General features: G+C 33.3%; 1 protein-coding gene across 1 annotated transcript; it reads right to left on the bottom strand.

Moving 5' to 3' along the window:
* Window positions 1–243: 243 nt before the first annotated feature.
* Window positions 244–6,498, bottom strand: LOC111901010 (serine carboxypeptidase-like 31). Its single transcript, XM_023896875.3, has 10 exons — window positions 6,166–6,498; window positions 5,368–5,475; window positions 3,189–3,284; window positions 2,998–3,090; window positions 2,481–2,563; window positions 2,092–2,382; window positions 1,704–1,834; window positions 1,506–1,601; window positions 1,307–1,412; window positions 244–593 (listed from the first exon to the last, which is right to left on the bottom strand). The coding sequence occupies exons 1-10, from the start codon at window positions 6,458–6,460 to the stop codon at window positions 447–449; spliced, it is 1,446 nt and encodes a 481-aa protein (XP_023752643.1). The 5' UTR covers window positions 6,461–6,498; the 3' UTR covers window positions 244–446.
* Window positions 6,499–19,324: the final 12,826 nt, after the last annotated feature.

A 19,324-nucleotide genomic window follows, 5' to 3' on the forward strand; every position in this document is an offset into this window, starting at 1 on the left:
ATACCGAGCATAAATCGACTTAATTTAAGAGAAAATGATATACTCTTGTCATGTAGATGGGTATGTGGGTTCAAATAATATAAAATTTACATAAGGTCGTTCTTGGAGCCACTTTGTACACGAGTTGCACACTTTTCACATTACATCGGAGCACTATGAGCATTTTCTTTTAAATGTGTATCTATGTGTGGAGATATATGGGAGTGTTATTGTCATCAACTAAGAAGAAACTATATCTTGTAATAATAGGCAGCCAGAATTTTCATTTATTTTATTGAACATTTTTAGGGAGAAGTCACACAACAAAAGATCTCTTGTTCCAAAAGAAGACCATCAGAAAAAAGTAGGGGATGCTTAACGAGGTTAGTAGTACTAGTTGTTCTCTAGAGATAATTAAGTTCATTGTGATATGATCGGTGAGAATACTTCAGGCATGGATGACACAGTTATCGTTGGGATGATGGAGACTCCCCGAGGAGAAAGGAAGCGAAGAATGCTAGCGATTCACTTGGTTTAAAAATGGGCACTGCATGACCAGCTCCTCTAAATGTAGCGAAACTAAGCCCTCTATATTCTTGAAGCCAACCAGCAACCTGTATGCCCAAAAGAAAGATTTATGTTTATTAATTTCTCATTCTCATTTGGTCGGGTGCACTTGTGGTTTTTTTTAGGATAAATTTAAATGCAGATAAGAAATGATGGAAAATTGCTAAAACAAATGAATCTATGGAAAAACATACCATAGATATGCATTAATGTAACGATGAACACAAAACCGTAACATGTGGTTGACATGATATCTTGATTAAATATTGAATATATAATTAGAAAAAGAGATGATCCTCCACACACTTAAATATAGCACTTCATATGGTCTACAGAAAATATTGTCCTTTTTTCTATAAGGATCAAGTTCAAAGGGTTTTACTAACCCAATGACGACTAACATATTTGGTACGTCAGGCCTATATATATATATATATATATATATATATATATATATATATATATATATATATATATATATATATATATATATATATATATATATATATTAAATTTAAGAAATTACACCCCGTTTGATTGGAAAGTTGTAGGAAGTTGATAAATGGTCATTACTTGTATTAAACAATGAAAAGTGAAGTTACGTTATCTTCTTTGGGTATTAACAAATATTATTGTTGAATGTTAGGGATTAAATTATTTGGAATTAGAGAAAACAACAAGCACCACTAGTAAACCCGATTTCGATTTTTTTTTATTGATTTATTTAGATTTAAGGAAACAAAATAACAAAGTTAATTACCTGCTTCTGATGATACCAAGGCCTCCATGCTCGAATAATAGGCAGTCCTAGAGAGCTTAAACTATATCTTGTCGACAACACAGGGACTCTTCCATCGGTATCTCCACTATTGCACCAAAACGCAATAATAAAATAAACAACGATAATAAAAAAAAAAAAAGTTTCCACATTTTTTTGTATATGTTGGTGCTATAAATACCTGTAGACCCATATTCTAAGTTTTGCAGCAATTAATTTTTTGTATATCGGAATAACAGATGCTTTGGTTTGTGCCCAGCCATCAAATATATCCATACTGCAACCATAATTGTTGTAAAGTTAGTATTATTATTATCACATTATTATAATTCTATGTACGTAACTAATTAATCTCGAAAGAAAAAAATAATTTCATTACTTGCAAATGCTCCAGTTCTTGAGTTGATGACCATCCCCAACATGCAGAGCTTTTTGAACTTCAAGTCTATTGTAATAACTTTTGGCGTAGTCATCAAGGCAAGGATCATAGCCTCCCATTATGCGTGGCATCTAAAAGAATATATATGATAAATATTAATGTTTTATTTTGTACATGTTGTTCTTTCCAAAAACAAATGACTTAGTGCGATGTCTAATATTACGTCACATATTTTGAACTAATATGTTGATGCTATTGATGTATATATCCACTTAATATATATCCTAGTCAGTAACATAAAAAAATTAGTTCTTTGGATCTTCATAAAGGCGCATGTTTTTCAACTACTTAGACAAATGAGACTGATAATTACTTACTAATCACCTACCATCATAGATGAACTTTTCTTGAACACATATTGCATGCCTTTATTTTCTTTGTATGCGGAATTGGGAATACAGACCGATGTATAGAGGCTATACATGTCTATCTCTTTATATTGTCTGAAAACTTCATCCACACCTTGGCTACAATCATCATTGCTCCAGGTATTGTTATTGTTGAAGTCACAAGATTCTCTTATGGTTTTGTGAGTTTCATCTGATACCACAGCATGGCTCCAAGCATAGTCTATCATCCCTTTCCAGTCTTCAGCATCGTTTGTTTCAGGGTTACCTAGCTGTATGTGAATCAATATAGATAATTGATTAGCTCATTGTTATAACAAGAGAAGAATGATCGATGCACTATGTATTCAAGTATCTACAATGAGAATACCAATATGCCTTTCAGATTTATAAACATTGATGGGTCGTTGTTTTTATCTTGAATAAGACCTGCCAATTCTGGAACATATTTTCCTAAACATATAAAATAAACTAGATTAACGACATGTGAGAGCTTCCAAATAAATAAAAACTAAGGGTGCGTTTGGTTGTGGAAAATTGTTTTCGTTTTCTAAGAAAATGTTTTGAGAAAATAGAGTTGAACTTTCATTTCCAATTTTCAATTTTCAATGAAATTTTAGAAAACGCGTTTGGTTGAAACCGGGAGAGTTTTCATTTCCATCTTAGAAATTTGAAAAACTTTGGAAAACTGTAAAAATCACTTTTCTAAGTTACATACAATTTGAAAAACTGAAAATTTTCATTTTCTTAGAAAATTTTGAAAAACTGAACTAACTAAATGCGTTTTCAAAATTTCTGTTTTCTTGAAAAAAAAATTCTAGAAAACTGGAAAATTTTCTACAACCAAATGCACATAAGGTTTTACATGAAACATCTCTAATGTTTACCTGCATAGCTCTCTCCAGCAATATAGAATGTTCTATTTCTATATGAAGGAAACTTGAGGAACCAATTATGTAGGAACGCATACGCATCGTTTGCTGATCATATAACATTCCACGATATTTTTTAGTGGAGAATTAATGTTCTATTTCTACATGTATATATGTGTGTTGTAATTATTTATCATATGACTTACCAGTGAGGTCATCTCCAAGGTTATCATAATCGCTAGTTGTGTTGGAGTACGAAAATCCAACACCAACAGGAGATTCGAGAAACAACATATTTGCTTCTGCATTACCATTTAACAAATCGATTGATGTCTCAAATCAAATATATTTTATAAATATAGAAGGATACAACTAGCCAAGAGTATATCAGTGTACGTAGTTGTTTAATTAAATACCAGACGAATGTCCGCGCGTTGCGCAGAAACACCTATATAATAATTTGTATATACTAAATTGATATAATATATTGATTATTTTGAATTATATGATAATATATACATTTATAATAACTTCTTAATCTCAATCGTTTGAATAACTTCTGACCACGAGTTACACATGAATAAAATTAAATATAATATACGATTTGATGTTATTTATAGTTGTTTATATTGTTAATTAATTTTTTAAAATTTATTTACTTAATGTTTTAATTTCTATCATTATAATTATTTAAAACATCAAACACTGTTTTTTTTTATTTTAAAGCTAACAATATAATCATTTATATAAAGTTGTTTTTAACTATTGTTATTCTAAGCTATTTTAAGCTAGTTATTTGGAAACTTTTAACGATTATAAAAATATATTTAAGAAATATTTTAGTTAAATTGAAATTATAATTTAGTTTTTGCTTTTATCACTACAATTTATCACTTTTAACTATTTATAAAATATTCTTTAGTTTTTTAAATGGAACTGAAATTTATATTTGAGTTGACATTGTAATATACAGAAACACCTATATGGTTGATATCTTTACAAATATATATTTTTTAAAATATAACATTAACGTTGTTGTTAAATTTGATATAATAATTCGTATATTAATTTGATATAATATATTGATTATTTTGAATTATATGATAATATATAAATCTATTATAACATCATAATCTCAATCGTTTGAATAACTTCTAGTCGCGAGTTACACATCAATAAAATTAAATATTATATATGGTTTAATATTATTTATAGTTTTTATTTTTAACTAGTTTTTTAAAATATGTTTGCTTAATGTTATAATTTCTATCATTATAATTATTTAAAACATCAAACATTATTTTTTAAACTATTGTTATTATAATTTACTTTAAACTACTTATTTGAAAAATTTTAACGATTATATAAATATATTTATGAAATATTTTAGTTAAACTGATATTACAATTTAGTTTTTGCATTTATCACTATAATTTATCACTTTTAACTATTTACAAAATATTATTTGGTTTTTTTAGTGGAACTGAAATTTATATTTAAGTTGACACTGTAATGTTATATTTAAATTAACTATTTAAGTATTTTGTCAAAACTGTTCAAAAATTATAGCTTTAAACTGATAATGGTTTACATGCAATAACATTTTAAATCTAATAAATTAAGTATAATATGTTAAAATTTAAAGACATAACTTTATAAATAGAAGTAAAGATATTATTTTAAATTGAAATTTAGTCTATTTATGATTATACTTTAGGTTTGATATTTATTTAACCTTATTAACCAACTTAGAATCATTATTAGAAAGACACTACAATTTATAGCTTTTAGTTATTTATAAAATAATCTTTGGGTTGTTTAAGTTAAATAAAATTTATATTTAAGTTGAGTCTATAATGTTATATTTTAATTAATAATTTAAGTATTTTATACAAATTGTTCAAAAATTATACCTTTAAAATGATAATGGTTTGCATTCAATAATATATTAAAACTATTAAATTAGAATTAAAAATATTATTTTAATATTGAAATTTAGTTTATATATGAATACACTTTAGATTTGATATTTATTTAACCTAATTACCAAAGTATAATTATTATTATAAAGAAATTGAAAACTCATAGGAGTTTCAAATTAATGTGGTGAAAAGATAAAAAAAATGGGGGTTTCAAATGCATGAGATTCAAAAAAAATGCTAGCTTTATAAGTATGTATGAATTAAATGAGATGGAATACCTAATTTGCATTCAATGAATATATCAAGTTGGTTATATATATATGAAATGTATATTAATTTTATACGCGAATCCAAAATTTTAATAGAGTTGATGTTTGTCCTCAAAATAAGAAATCAAATTAATCTACGTATATGTGCATGTAGCTAGTATTGAGGAGATAAGTCGTCGACTAGCTATATATACCTCTATTCCATGAGTATGGATTTAACCGAAGACCTTTTCCATCTGTGCTCACTATGAATGGTCCAATCTCTTGTGTAGCCCCATAACCCACGGAAGAACACCCAGGACCTGAAACACATAGTAATTACTTGTCACCATAATGGATAGTAGTCAATGAGACATGGATTATGCTCAAAACCAATTAATCGTGTGCTAGCTAGGTGGGTGAATTATAGTATAAGATAAAAACGTTGATGTCCACGCAACCCCACTAATTATATATAAGCAACACGTGAGGTTTAAGCACCTAGTTAACTTTACATTTATTTTACTTAATAAAAATGTATAGTTTGTTTGATTTCTTGAATTAAAATTAAAACAAAACAGCATCTAACATATATTCTTTTCGTCCCAAAATTATAGTACATCTTTTTTTTTTTTTTTTTTTTATCCTAAAATAATAGTCTATTTATAAAAATAAATAATATTTTTATCAAAACATCTTTCATTAGTACTTAAACAACTAAGCATTTAATGAAATATTAAATGCAAAAGCAATGACAAAACTATCATTTTATTATATAAAATTAGTGATAATTAATTTTTTTTAATTTGTTTGTCTTTTGTCTGTGGACAATAATATTGGGACGGAAGAAGTATATACGAAATACCGAACAACAGAAACTATCCCAACACGTTTATCGGTCACTGCATTGTTAATAATGATGTTTTTAGAGATAAAAAAAAATAATAAAATAAAATAAACGAGATGTTTATGGAATTCCATTATATATACAAGAAAGATGATAATTTTCATACCTCCATTAAGCCATAACACTAAAGGCTTCTCATCTGGTAGAGTCCAAGCTTCATAAAACCAGTAAAATAGAGCCCTGCCATTGTTCTCATTTACAGTCACATATCCAGCATAGTGTTGGAATTCTACATTAGGCTGACCAGGCAAGTCTGTTACAAGATCTTCACTTGTCTGGACATTATATATTTTTTCATTCGACCATTGTGGATGCCTTGCAACCACAGCGATTTTCTTAGATACCAATACAACAATTATAACTATATTCAAAACAGACATAACTTTCCATGTGAAAGCCATAATTAATATGAAATAGCTAGTAGCTAGCGAACAAGCTCAAATACAGCTTAATTAGTTTGCTAAATGAGACATACCAACATGCCTATTTATACTTGTTGAGATGTTAACAACTCCCACTACTGAAATATGGGATGATGATGCTTATAAACAGATATTAATTAATGAAAAGTGCTACGTGGAAAAATCGTCCTTATCAACCAGAAATTACATGTAATCCGACGTGGTGATTTGCTTTTGTAAGGCCTATTTATCGAGGCACCATTTGTAATCTCTTGGGAAATTACATAAATTGTTACATAAATATGTATCTATATATTTAGGGCCACGTACAAACAGGAACTTGCTAGTAGTATACATCCGAGGAAGGTCTCGTAAAGTTCCTCATGGGAATTAATGACTATATTTTGGGACCATTAACATTTTAATGTACTTACGGACATCTACCCAACCTATTGGCTATTATAAATGTCGTCAACTTTTTGTGTTTTCATAAATCGAGTTTTATTTTATTTTATTTTTTTTTAATTTTCTAATTTTAATATTTTTTTTAAATGTAGGTTTGTTTTTAAAAGGTGGGTAGAAATAGGTTCATATGTTGTAGAAATATCTTGGTTTCAATTGGGCCACCACTTTTACAATTTTTTAGGAGTTTATGGGAAACAAGATCATATATTTTCATTTCTAATTTCTAATTCATACATATTTAAACTATCATCCTCCAACTTTAATTTTATTTTTTAATCATAAGGATTTACTACTAAAATCATTTTATATGTTACAATAATAATCCTTCAATTTTTATCTTTGATGTTTACATCTTACGTTATTGAATAGTTAAGTTTTTGTTTCTTTTATATCTTATATATAAACTAGTTTATTCCAAAAATTTATGATTCCAATTTATGAAACATTTTTAAGTTATATCATTCAATACATCTTACAAATACTTTCAAATTGGTATCAATATAGAATATATTATAATGTCACGAAATTACAAAATTAATTAAAAACAATATTATCATACGACTTAAGCACATAACTACAAAATGGATTAAACAATATATCATAACATTGACAAGGGCCTCTTTTTAGTTATCGTTTAGTCGTAACTATCGTAAATTTTTAGTCGCAAATGTCTAAAATGTGTAGTCTGAAATGTCTGAAATTAAGGTATTGTCTCAAATGGATGATGTTTGTGAGTTAAATATATTTGTAAGTGCAAATTTTTTTGGTATGATTGTGTCCCAAATGTCTAATTTTGTAGGTTATCTATCCGACATATCATAAGTAATTTTACGGAAATGTAAAATTCTATCATCGTGTATGTTGCGTTTCTTTGTTAAATGAGAAACTTATGCACATAACCACAATATAATCGAGTTCGACTACGGTGAAGATGTCTACATAATTGTCTCGAAGTTACGTATAAATGCCAGTCGAGAAAATATGCAAACTGTTTATAATTTTCAGAGAGCATGCACATGTGGTCTTTGGAAAATGGAAAGATTCTCATGTTCTCATTGTATTATAGTTTGCCGTTATAGAGGGGATGTCCCTCTTTGTATTGTAAATATTCTTTTTGTATTGTAAGTATTTTGTACACTAAGGTGACGCATAAGTGATAGTATACATATGTTTTTGCTCCGCTATATCCTGTTGATTATTGGTTAGAGCCATATTGAAAGATTCAAGAAGATAACTCCAAACATTTATTTTCATTGAGCCTCGAGGTGTGCAAATCAAATTCATAACAATACGGATATTTATCATCTTGATGAACCACACAAATGTGGACTATGCCAACAACCCGGTCATAATAAAAGAAATTGTCCAAATTTTCAATGAGGATTCAGTAAGATATGACCTTTATAACATATTTAATTAATGTTGTAAATTAGTGTTTTATTTGTATTGTAATTTTTAATTAATGTTTTACTATGGTTTTTAAATAATCTTGTAATTCTGTAACATGGTAATCTATTCAATATTAGTATCTATTTTAACTTATTTTTAATATCAATTTAATCGTATAATTTGTTAAAAATAATATATAAATTATACTCATATATATAATTTTAAATAAATTAATCTAAACAAAATTTCAAAAATGGTCCATGTGGTATATTTTTTTCTATAAAAATGTCCAACAATAATGGCACAGTCACATATGTACTGTTACGTAGTAGCGGTTGGGGTTTAAACCCCTAGCTGAAGTTGCAACCTTTTAGATATTCTATACCTTGTATTCACTTTGTAAGTCATAAAATGTCATCCTTTATTCATATTAATTTATAGATATGGGTTTGAGAAGAAATTTTGGTCCCTTTTGGTTATTGTCCTAGAAGTTCTTTGAGTTTGGAGAACTCGATTATTCTTAATAAACTCAATTATTCTGGAAGTCAAAACATGCAAAGTGAACAATAGCTAAACAATTAACATAAGACAGTAACTTTACTTATAAACAATACTCTTTTATTTAATCACAAATGTTAAAAGAATAATAATATTATTTGATTAATATAAGTGATAAATTAATTAGGAATTAATTTGGTGTCTTAAAGAGATTAATTGAATAAAGGGGTATAAACTGTCAAATGTGTGAAAGTTGTATTTTGAGCTGATAACCCTTATGGATATAGGGTTGGACGATTTTAGGGTTATGGATCACCTAGAAATCTTCAAGGCCTTATCTAGGAAAGGATTTGGATTGCTTTGAGGCTAAGTTATCCAATTAGGGTTTTAGGGTGAACCTAGGAGCTCACAGTATAAATAGACCCAGAGGGTTGAGGAAATCGACACCCTTGTGATGGAGTAACCCTAGAGCCGATTTCCCTCTTCCTCATATGTCTCAAATCATCTTCTTGCTAGTTGGTGTTTGTAAGCCATTAGAGGAGTGACATTTGTGACTCTAAGCTCCAAGAAGAAGAAGGTTTTCAAGCAAGTAACTCAAGGTATCATTCTAGATCTGTTTTCATAGTTTTAATTGTTAGTTTACATTAGATCTAGCCATGAAAGTCATGGATATGTTGCATGTTCAATTAGTGAAACCTAGATCCAAGCTATAGGGTTGTATGTGCACATAGGTAAAGTTCTTATGTCCTAAACCCATCAGTGGTATCAGAGTCATGATTGGTTTCAATTGAATATGATGCTTAACTGTTTTGCTTGCTGAAAATCGTTTTTCTTGCCCTCTGTCAACCCAACTCGGCGAGTCAGTGTTTGGACTCGGCGAGTTGGCCCTACTCGACGAGTCCAAAGCTTGACTCGGCGAGTCCGAGCGTTAGACAGAGGATAATTCGAGATTTTGTTGCTGTTTTGTCTTGGATTGATACCTAAATCGTTTTGTTATGTAAAAATCCAAATTTTAACTTAATTTAATGATTATCCTTGACTTAAATATAGATAATTTCAAATCTTTTAAATATTGATTATTTATATGATAAATATTGGACTATTTAAGATTATTTGGTAATTATCTAATGACTAAAATTGGATTAGGTCAAATATAGATAATTATGAAATTAATTGTCTAATTTGAATTATTTGTTATTTGATCCCTATTGTTTGAAAAGTTCAATTTCTATCCCGAAGTTTTTGAAATTTGAATTTTGTGATTTATAGTTTAATTTTGAAGAATTTAAATTTCAACCCCTAGAGTTTTACAAATTTAAAAGTCAACCCTATACTAATATATTATTAAAAGCTTAATAAATATATAAGTAAAATTAAAATGCTAGTCTTACCGTTAGTAGGCCTCATTCATGAAGTCAGTCTATAAGGTGGGTATAAGGTTGCTGCCTATAAAATGGCGCTTAATGGGTGTACACTCACACCCACCGCTTGCTTGACCGGTGGAGGGTCGTTAGCCGAACGGGTAGGATAGGGAAACTCTATCTCCTCATTAATAAGTATAATGAATATATATAAAGTAACTAAGCTATTTTATAAAATTCCTAATCTTAGTTACTTTAGGAAAAGTGAATTGATGCAATCCCATGAAATTGCACTTTGCACCCTTGCTAAGAAGTTAGTGGAGCGTGTGTGGTTTACCGGCACACTAATTGGTTCTAAGCAAAGGTGGAAAAGGGTGATTCATTGTTTATCATAGTTCGATGGAGCATATGTCGTTTACCGGCACATCGAATAGAAGATTGTAACAATGAAGGCACCATGTAGATTTGCATGATAATTCACACCCGCTTTGTGATCCTCGGTATCCCAGTCACAAACTAGAGGGGCATATCGAGATTTAAACATGCCATTGAAGAGTTTAATGAATCTCTAAAATCGAGGAACTCTCAATAAAACTTAAGGTTATGTTTTCGTGGTGAAGAATTAGTGAATCGTCATTCACTTACCTCCAAATTATTTGCATGATTGGATTACGGCATCCCTTTTCTAATATGTAAATCATGTTGTTGGGTCCTAGCCCTAATTTCTCATTTTAGGTGTTTAATTAGGGATCCAAATTCTAATCAAACTTTTTCCTTTCTATTTGTAGATGTCGAACGCAAACAAGACTTGATGGAGAGGTACCACCAAAGGGCGAGGCAAGAGCGCTACGAGATCATCACCAACATGATCACCGCTAAGATGGGAAATGGAGAATCGTTGACTGTGCACTTGCAAAAGATGCAACGATATGTTGATCGTCTTCGCAAGTTAAATGTTAACTTTAGGGAGGATTTGGCCATCGACATTGTTCTTCATTCCTTGCCTTCATGCTACAACCAATTTAGGATGACCTACCACATAAACAAGGAAAAGGTCACCCTAAGCAAACTCCAAGGACTCCTAAGTACTGCTGAAAGCAACCTAAACGACAAGTCTATTGCACCAACCGCTGCTCCTATTTTGGCTATAGGGCAGGGAAGTGGAAAGAAGAGGAAGGCTCCTTCAAAGAGCCACCGCAAGGGAAAGTCCCAAGATGGTTCCTCTTCTAGTGGGACCAAAGTTGATCCCGCTAAGCCCAACCCTAACCCGAAGGAGGCAGAGTGCCATCATTGCCACAAGATGGGGCATTGGAAGAGAAGCTGCCTGGAATATCTACAAGCCATCAAGGATAGAAAGATCAAGCCATCTTTTGCAGGTATATGCACAATTAAATCTAGTAATTCATCTCACACTATTTCTTGGGTTCTTGATACAGGATGTGGTTACCACCACATTTGTTCTGATTTGCAGGGACTAAGAAGAGATAGAGATGTAGAGCAAGGAAGAATAAATCTAATCATGGGAAACAGAAGATCGTCGCCTGTCACCAAGATTGGAGTATATTCTTTAGTGCTTAATAATGGATTAGGTCTAGATTTAAACAATTGTTTCTACTCGCCAGATATGGCAAGAAACATCATTTCATTTCATGGTTTTTTTAGACAAGGATTTAGATATTCGTTTAATAGTATGAATGGTTCTATTTATGCTTATCTAAATGGTGTTTTATACTTTGAAGCAATGCCTTGTAATGGAATTTATGAAACTGTTATGGTTGTAGATAACCTAGGAAATGATGTGTTGTGTATAGATTCTTCCAATAGTATGGATAAAGAATCTTTGTGGCATTGTCGTCTTGGACATGTCAACAAGAAACACATAGCCCAACTCCAAAAGGATGGAGTGTTGGAGTCATTCGACCTTAGGGAAGATGAAACGTGCGAATCTTGTTTACTTGGAAAGATGACCAAGTCACCCTTCACTGGTACTTGTGAGAGGGGTGAGGGTTTATTGGATCTCATACATAACGATGTATGTGGGGCCTTTAGATCCACCACAAAGGATGGAAACCGCTTCTACGTAACTTTCACCGATGATTATAGTAGATATGGGTATATTTACTTAATCAAGCACAAGTCTGAAACGTTTGAAAAGTTGAAAGAGCTCAAGAATGAAGTGGAGAATCAATTATTGAATAGTGTCTAAGGCTGCAACTATATTAGGCAAGTATTTGACCCGATTGTGCATGGTCCTTTTGGGTTGCCTTCACCATAGCAACTTGACAAGATGATTCATAATGAGAGAAGAAATATTATTATTATATTATGAGAATAATATAAGGAATAATAATATTGTTATTTAACTAATATAAGTCATAAATTAATTAGGAATTAATTTGGTGACTTAAAGAGATTAATTAAATAAAAAGGCATAAACTGTCAATTGTATGATAGTTGTACTTTGGGCTATAATCCCTTATGGATAAGGGGTGGACGGTTTTAGGGTTTAGAAGGACCTAGAAATCGTCCAAGGCTTATCATTAGGGAGATTGGATTGCTTAGGGCTTAAGTTATCCAATTAGGGTTTAAGGGTGAAACCCTAGGAGCCTCACTAGTATAAATAGACCCATGGGGTCAAGGAAATTGGTACTCTTGCTTTTGAAGAAACCCTGGCTGACTTCCTCCCCTCTCCCCTCTCTCTCTAATCATCCTCTTGCTATGTTGGTGTTTGTAAGCCATTAGAGGAGTGACAATTATGACTCCAAGCTCCAAGGACAAGAAGATTCAAGCAAGATACTTAAGGTAATCTTTTAGATCTATTTTCATATGTCATGATTTGAATGTTTACACTAGATCTATCAATCAATGTCCTGGATACATTGCATGTTCAATTAGAGAAACCTATATCCAAGCATTAGGGTTTGTATGTGCACATTGGAATGATCTTATGGCTCAAACCCATCAGTGGTATCAGAGCCTTGATTGGATTCTATTGAATTGATGCATTGGTTGCTTGATTGTTGATTGCAAAATTCATTTTTTGTCCTTCTGCCCGATGAACTCGGCGAGTTCCATAGTGGACTCGGCGAGTAGCCCTCGACTCGGCGAGTCCATTGTGGTACTCGGCGAGTTCGAGCGTCAGAAGGAGCTAGTTTCGGGATTTCTTGCTATTTATCCTTTATCTTAATGGGTCAATATAAATCCGATTTTAACATATATTTGAGTATATTCTTGACCTAATTAAAGATATTTATCAATTAATTGAATAATAATTTCCTTATGTGATAATTGATTGATTATTTTAATTAAATTTGTAAATTGTTTTGCAAGAAACATTTAAATAAATCAAATAAAGATAATTATGAGATTAAATGGTTAATTTGAATTATTTGTTATTTGATCCCTTATGTTTTGAAAAGTTTAAAACTTGTCCTCAAGTTTTGAAATTTATGTTTTGTGATTAAAAGTTTAATTTAGACAATTTAAATTTCAAACCCTAGAATTTTACAAGTTTAAATTCAACCCTATACTAATATAATATTACAAGATTAATATATATATATATATATATATATATATATATATATATATATATATATATATATATGTATGTATGTATGTATGTATGTATGTATAATTAAAATACTAGTTTTACCGTTAGTAGGCCTCATTCACGAAGTCGGTCTATAAGGTGGGTATAAGGTTGCGGCCTATAAAATGGCGCTTAATGGGTGTACACTCACACCCACCGCTTGCTTGATCGGTGGAGGGTCGTTAGCCAAACGGGTAGGATATGGCAACCTCATCTCCTCATTAAAAGTATAATATTGAAATACAAAGTAACTACATGTTTTTTTTTTCAAAATTCCCAATCCTAGTTACTTTAGGAAAAGTGAATTGATGCAATCCCATGAAATTACACTTTGCACCCTTGCTAAGAAGTTAGTGGAGCGTGTGTGGTTTACCGGCACACTAATTTGTTCTAAGCATATGTGGCAAAGGGTGATTCATTGTTTATCATAGTTCGGTGGAGCGTGTATGGTTTACCGGTACATCGAATAGGTGATTGTTACAATGAAGGCACCGTGTAGATTTGCATGGTAATTCACACCCACTTTGTGATCCTCGGTATCCCAGTCACAAACGAGAGGGGCATATCGAGATTTAAACATGCCATTGAAAAGTCCAATGAATCTCTTCGAAACCTAGGAATTCTCAATACATTTAGAACTTAAGGTTATGTTTTCATGGTGGAGAATTAGTGAACCGTCATTCACTTACCTTCAAATTGTTTGCATGTTGGATTACGGCATCCCTTTTCTAATATGTAAATATTGTTGTTGGATCCTAGCCCTAATTTTTCTTATTGGGTGATAATTAGGGATTCAAATTCTAATATATCTTTGTCCTTTCTATTTGTAGATGTCGAACGCGAACAACGCTGCTGCTAGTTCATTCACATTGATGAGCCTTTGCCAGAAGGTGACTTTCGATGGAACGAACTTTAGCGAATGGATAAGATACATTCGCACGATTGCTCGCTACGAGGACAAGGAGTATGTCCTTGATGAGAAGCTCGAGAAGATCAATCCAGAAATCGCTACTCCGGCTGAAATGACTGCTTTTGAGACTCATGAACTTGATGCGACGAAGGTTCATTGCATCATCATAGCCACAATGAACGCCGAATTCCAAAAATCCTATGAGGACATGTATCCGTACGAAATGCACCAAGACTTGTTGGAGAGATACCATCAAAACGCGAGGCAGGAACGTTACGAGATCTTCACTAACATGATCTCCACTGAGATGGGACATGGAGAAACTCTAACCATGCACCTGCAAAAGATGCAAAGGTATGTCAATCGTCTTCGCAAGTTGAATGTTGACTTTGGGGAAGATTTGACTATCGACATGGTGCTTCATTCCTTGCCTCCGTGTTACAATCAATTTTGGATGACCTACCACATGAACAAGGAGGAGGTCACCCTAAGTAAGCTCCAAGGTCTCCTAAGGGTTGCTGAGAGCAACCTCAAGGACAAGTCTGTTGCACCAACTCCCAATCCACCAGCTGCTCCTGTTTTGGCAATTGGGCAAGGAAGGGGTAAGAAGAGGAAGGCTCCATCTAAGAGCTACCGCAAGGGAAATTCCCGAGATGGTTCCTCTTCTAGTGGGACCAAAGTTGATCCTGCTAAGCCTAACCCTAACCCGAAGGAGGCAGAGTGCCACCATTGCCACAAAATAGGGCATTGGAAGAGAAGCTGCCCAGAATGCCTGCAAGCCATAAGGGAAGGAAAGATCAAGTCGTATTTCACAGGTATATACACAATTAAATCTAATGATTCATCTCATGCTATTTCTTGGGTCCTAGATATCGGGTGTGGTTACCACATTTGTTCTGAATTGCAGGGACTAAGAAGAAATAGGGATGTGGAGCGTGGAAGAATAAATCTAATCATGGGGAACAGAAGATCGTCGCTTGTGACCAAGATTGGAGTGTATTCTCTAGTGCTTAGTAATGGATTATGTTTAGATTTGAATAATTGTTGCTACTCGCCAGAAATGGCAAGAAACATCATTTCGTTTCATGGTTTGTTTAGACAAGGATTTAGATTTTCTTTTAATAAGGAGAATGGTTCAATTTATGCTTATCTAGATGGTGTCTTATATTTTGAAGCAATGCCATGTAATGGAATTTATGAAATTGTTATGATTGTAGATAACCTAGGAAATGATGTTTTGTATATGGATTCTTCCAATAGTATGGATAAAGCATCCTTGTGGCATTGTCGTCTTGGACATGTCAACAAGAAGCGCATAGCCCAACTTTAAAAGGATGGAGTGTTGGAGTCATTCGAACTTAGGGAAGATGACACATGCGAATCTTGTTTACTTGGAAAGATGACCAAGTCACCCTTCACTAGCACATGTGAAAAGGGTGAGGGTTTATTGGACCTCATACATACCGATGTATGTGGACCCTTTAGATCAACCACAAAGGATGGGAACCACTTCTATGTGACTTTTACCGATGACTATAGTAGATATATATCTACTTAATCAAGCAAAAGTCAGAAACATTTGAAAAGTTCAAAGAGTTCAAGAATGAAGTGGAGAATCAACTGGGTAGGAAAATCAAGATGCTTCGATCCGATAGAGGAGGAGAGTACCTAAGTCTTGAATTCCACGACTATCTCAAAAAGTGTGGAATAGTTTCACAATTGACGCCACCTAGGACACCGCAGTTGAATGGTGTGGCAGAAAGGCATAATCGAACCTTGATAGACATGGTCCGCTCTATGATGAGTCGTGCTTCACTACCTATCTCATTCTGGGGGGTATGCCTTAGAGACTGCCACCCATATCCTTAACCGAGTCCCTACTAAGAAGGTTGCCAAAACACCTCACGAGATGTTAACAGGGAAAGCTCCCTCGTTAGCACATATCAAGGTGTGGGGTTGCAAGGCTTTCGTAAGATGAGATACTCACGACAATCTCGAACCTCATAGTGAGCGATGTATTTTCATCGGCTACCCGCAAAAATCCTTTGGATATCTCTTCTATAGACCGAAGGACAATGTTGTCTTTGCTGCAAGGAGAGGGGTTTTCTAAGAACGAGAACTCATAAGCCAAGGAGACAGTGGGAGGCAAATCGAGCTTGAGGAAATTCAAGAATCGATTGATGAAGGAACCTCTACCGCTGGCGCTTAAACCGAGGAGGAAACTCCGGTTGAACCGATTGACAAGTCCTTACCTCTTAGACGTTCCGAAAGAGTTAGAGTTCAACCCTAGTTTTATGGTTTTCATATTACTACCGAAGGGGGCACGTATATTACTGATGGTACACTAATAAATATAGATGAACCTAATAGCTATAAGGTAGCCATGGCAGGTTCGGAGTCTGCAAAATGGAAAGACGCAATGGACAACGAGATCCAATCCATGTATGAAAACCGAGTTTGGAATTTGGTTGATAATGTGCCCGGACGTAAAACCGTTGGGTGCAAATGGATCTTCAAGAAGAAGACCGACGTGGATGGAAACATACACACATATAAGGCGCGATTGGTTGCGAAGGGCTTTACTCAAACTCTCGGAGTTGACTATGATGAGACCTTCTCACCAGTTGCGAAGATAAAATCTATTAGAGTGATGCTAGAAATTACCGCATTTCATGATTATGAGATTTGGCAAATGGATGTCAAGACTGCTTTCCTGAATGGGAAGTTAGCTGAGGATGTTTATATGGCTCAGCCAGAGGGTTTTGTTGATCCGAAGCATCCAAATAGAGTGTGTAAGCTTGAGAAGTCAATTTATGTACTTAAGCAAGCATCTCGTAGATGGAATCTTTGCTTCGATGAGAAAGTCAAAGAGTTTGGATTTGTACGAAGCGAAGATGAATCATGTGTATATGTCAAAGCCAGTGGGAGTATAGTAAGCTTTCTCGTTCTGTATGTCGATGACATACTACTCATAGGAAACGACATCGCGACACTGTAGGAGGTTAAGTCCTGGCTCGAGAAGTGTTTTACTATAAAGGACCTCGGAGAGGCTTCCTATATTTTAGGAATAAGGATAGTGAGAGAACGAAGTAAGAGACTAATAGGACTTAGTCAGAACACTTACTTAGATAAAGTACTAAAACGTTTTAGTATGGAAAATTCGAAGAAGGGAGAATTACCGATACAAAGTAATGCCAAGTTGAGTAAGACTCAAAGTCCGAGTACCGAAGCTGAAATAACATAAATGATCCGAGTACCATACGCTTCCGCAGTTGGCTCAATCATGTATGCTATGACTTATACTCGCCCTGATGTAGCCTTTGCTTTGAGCATGGTTAGTAGATATCAAGGGAATCCTGGCAGAGCACATTGGATTGCGGTCAAGAATATCCTTAAGTACCTTCAGAGGACCATGGAATGGTTTTTATTCCTCGGAGGGAGTGATGACTTGAAGGTGCGAGGGAATAGTGACGCCAGCTTTCAAACCGACAGGGACAATTACCATTCGCAGTTGGGCTGGGTCTTTACCCTGAATGGAGGAGCAGTAACTTGGAAAAGTTCCAAGCAGGAAACCGTAGCTGATTCAACGTGTGAATCAGAGTACATTGCAGCGGGGTTTTCACCCAAAATCATATTTTAACATAATAAACCCTAAATATTCACAATTTAATCATATTTTCATAAAAATCTTTATTTAAATAATAAAAGCAAGTGGGTAAAGTACAAAGATGTGGAGTGTTGACTTTGCTTTACTTTATGACACAAGCAACCACTCCCACACCCACTCTATGGCCAGCCACACCTGCCCACCTTACCTAGGTCACATCAATGTCCTTTCCACTCAATCATCACTCTTTCCCACGTTTTTGAGAGCTGAATATTCACCCTCTCTCCTCATTTCTCTCATTTCCTCTCTTTTCACCAAAAAGAGCAAACTCTTTTCTCTCTCATTTTCCCTCTCTAGAACTCGAGATTTGAGGGCTGATATTGGGATTTTCCTCCACATTTGGTAAGAATAATCCATTCTCTTTATGATTATCTCAATTGTTTCCACTCAAATCATTGATATCTTACACAAACTCTCTCATAATTGTGTTAGATCTTCGAATCTTCAAGTGATTCTTCAAGTGTTCTTGGGTTGAACACTTCTCTTCTTCAACACTTACCTACTGAAATCACTTAAGGTGAGTTCATACCCTTATATTTTCATGTTTTCTCAAGTTTTTAGGGGGGGGGGGAATACAACTTAAAACACCAAGAACATAACTACACTTTTCTAACAGCCTTCATCAGAAAAGTTCAACTCCATTCACGGACTGTTTTGGACATCTTAAACATTTTTGTTTTCAAAACTGTTTTAGGTGCATGTAGTTCCACTTCTTAGCTTTAAAATGACTACTTGCACATCTCCATACGATTTTTCTACAATTTATGGTGATTTTTACAAAACTGCCTATCATTTCAAACATCAATCCGAACCAGTCTGTGATTATGGACTTTTTCACACAAGTAAGAGGTCATTAAAAAATTATAATAAAAATTATGAGCAAACTAGACTCATTTTCCAAACTCTCAGAAGTTGTAGAACTTGATTTGGACATTTTATGATTTTCCTACAAATTTACCAATAACAGTTACAGAAAATGTTA

Source organism: Lactuca sativa, chromosome 1 (genome assembly GCF_002870075.4).
Source record: "Lactuca sativa cultivar Salinas chromosome 1, Lsat_Salinas_v11, whole genome shotgun sequence".
In the NCBI taxonomy this organism is placed as follows: Eukaryota; Viridiplantae; Streptophyta; class Magnoliopsida; order Asterales; family Asteraceae; genus Lactuca; species Lactuca sativa.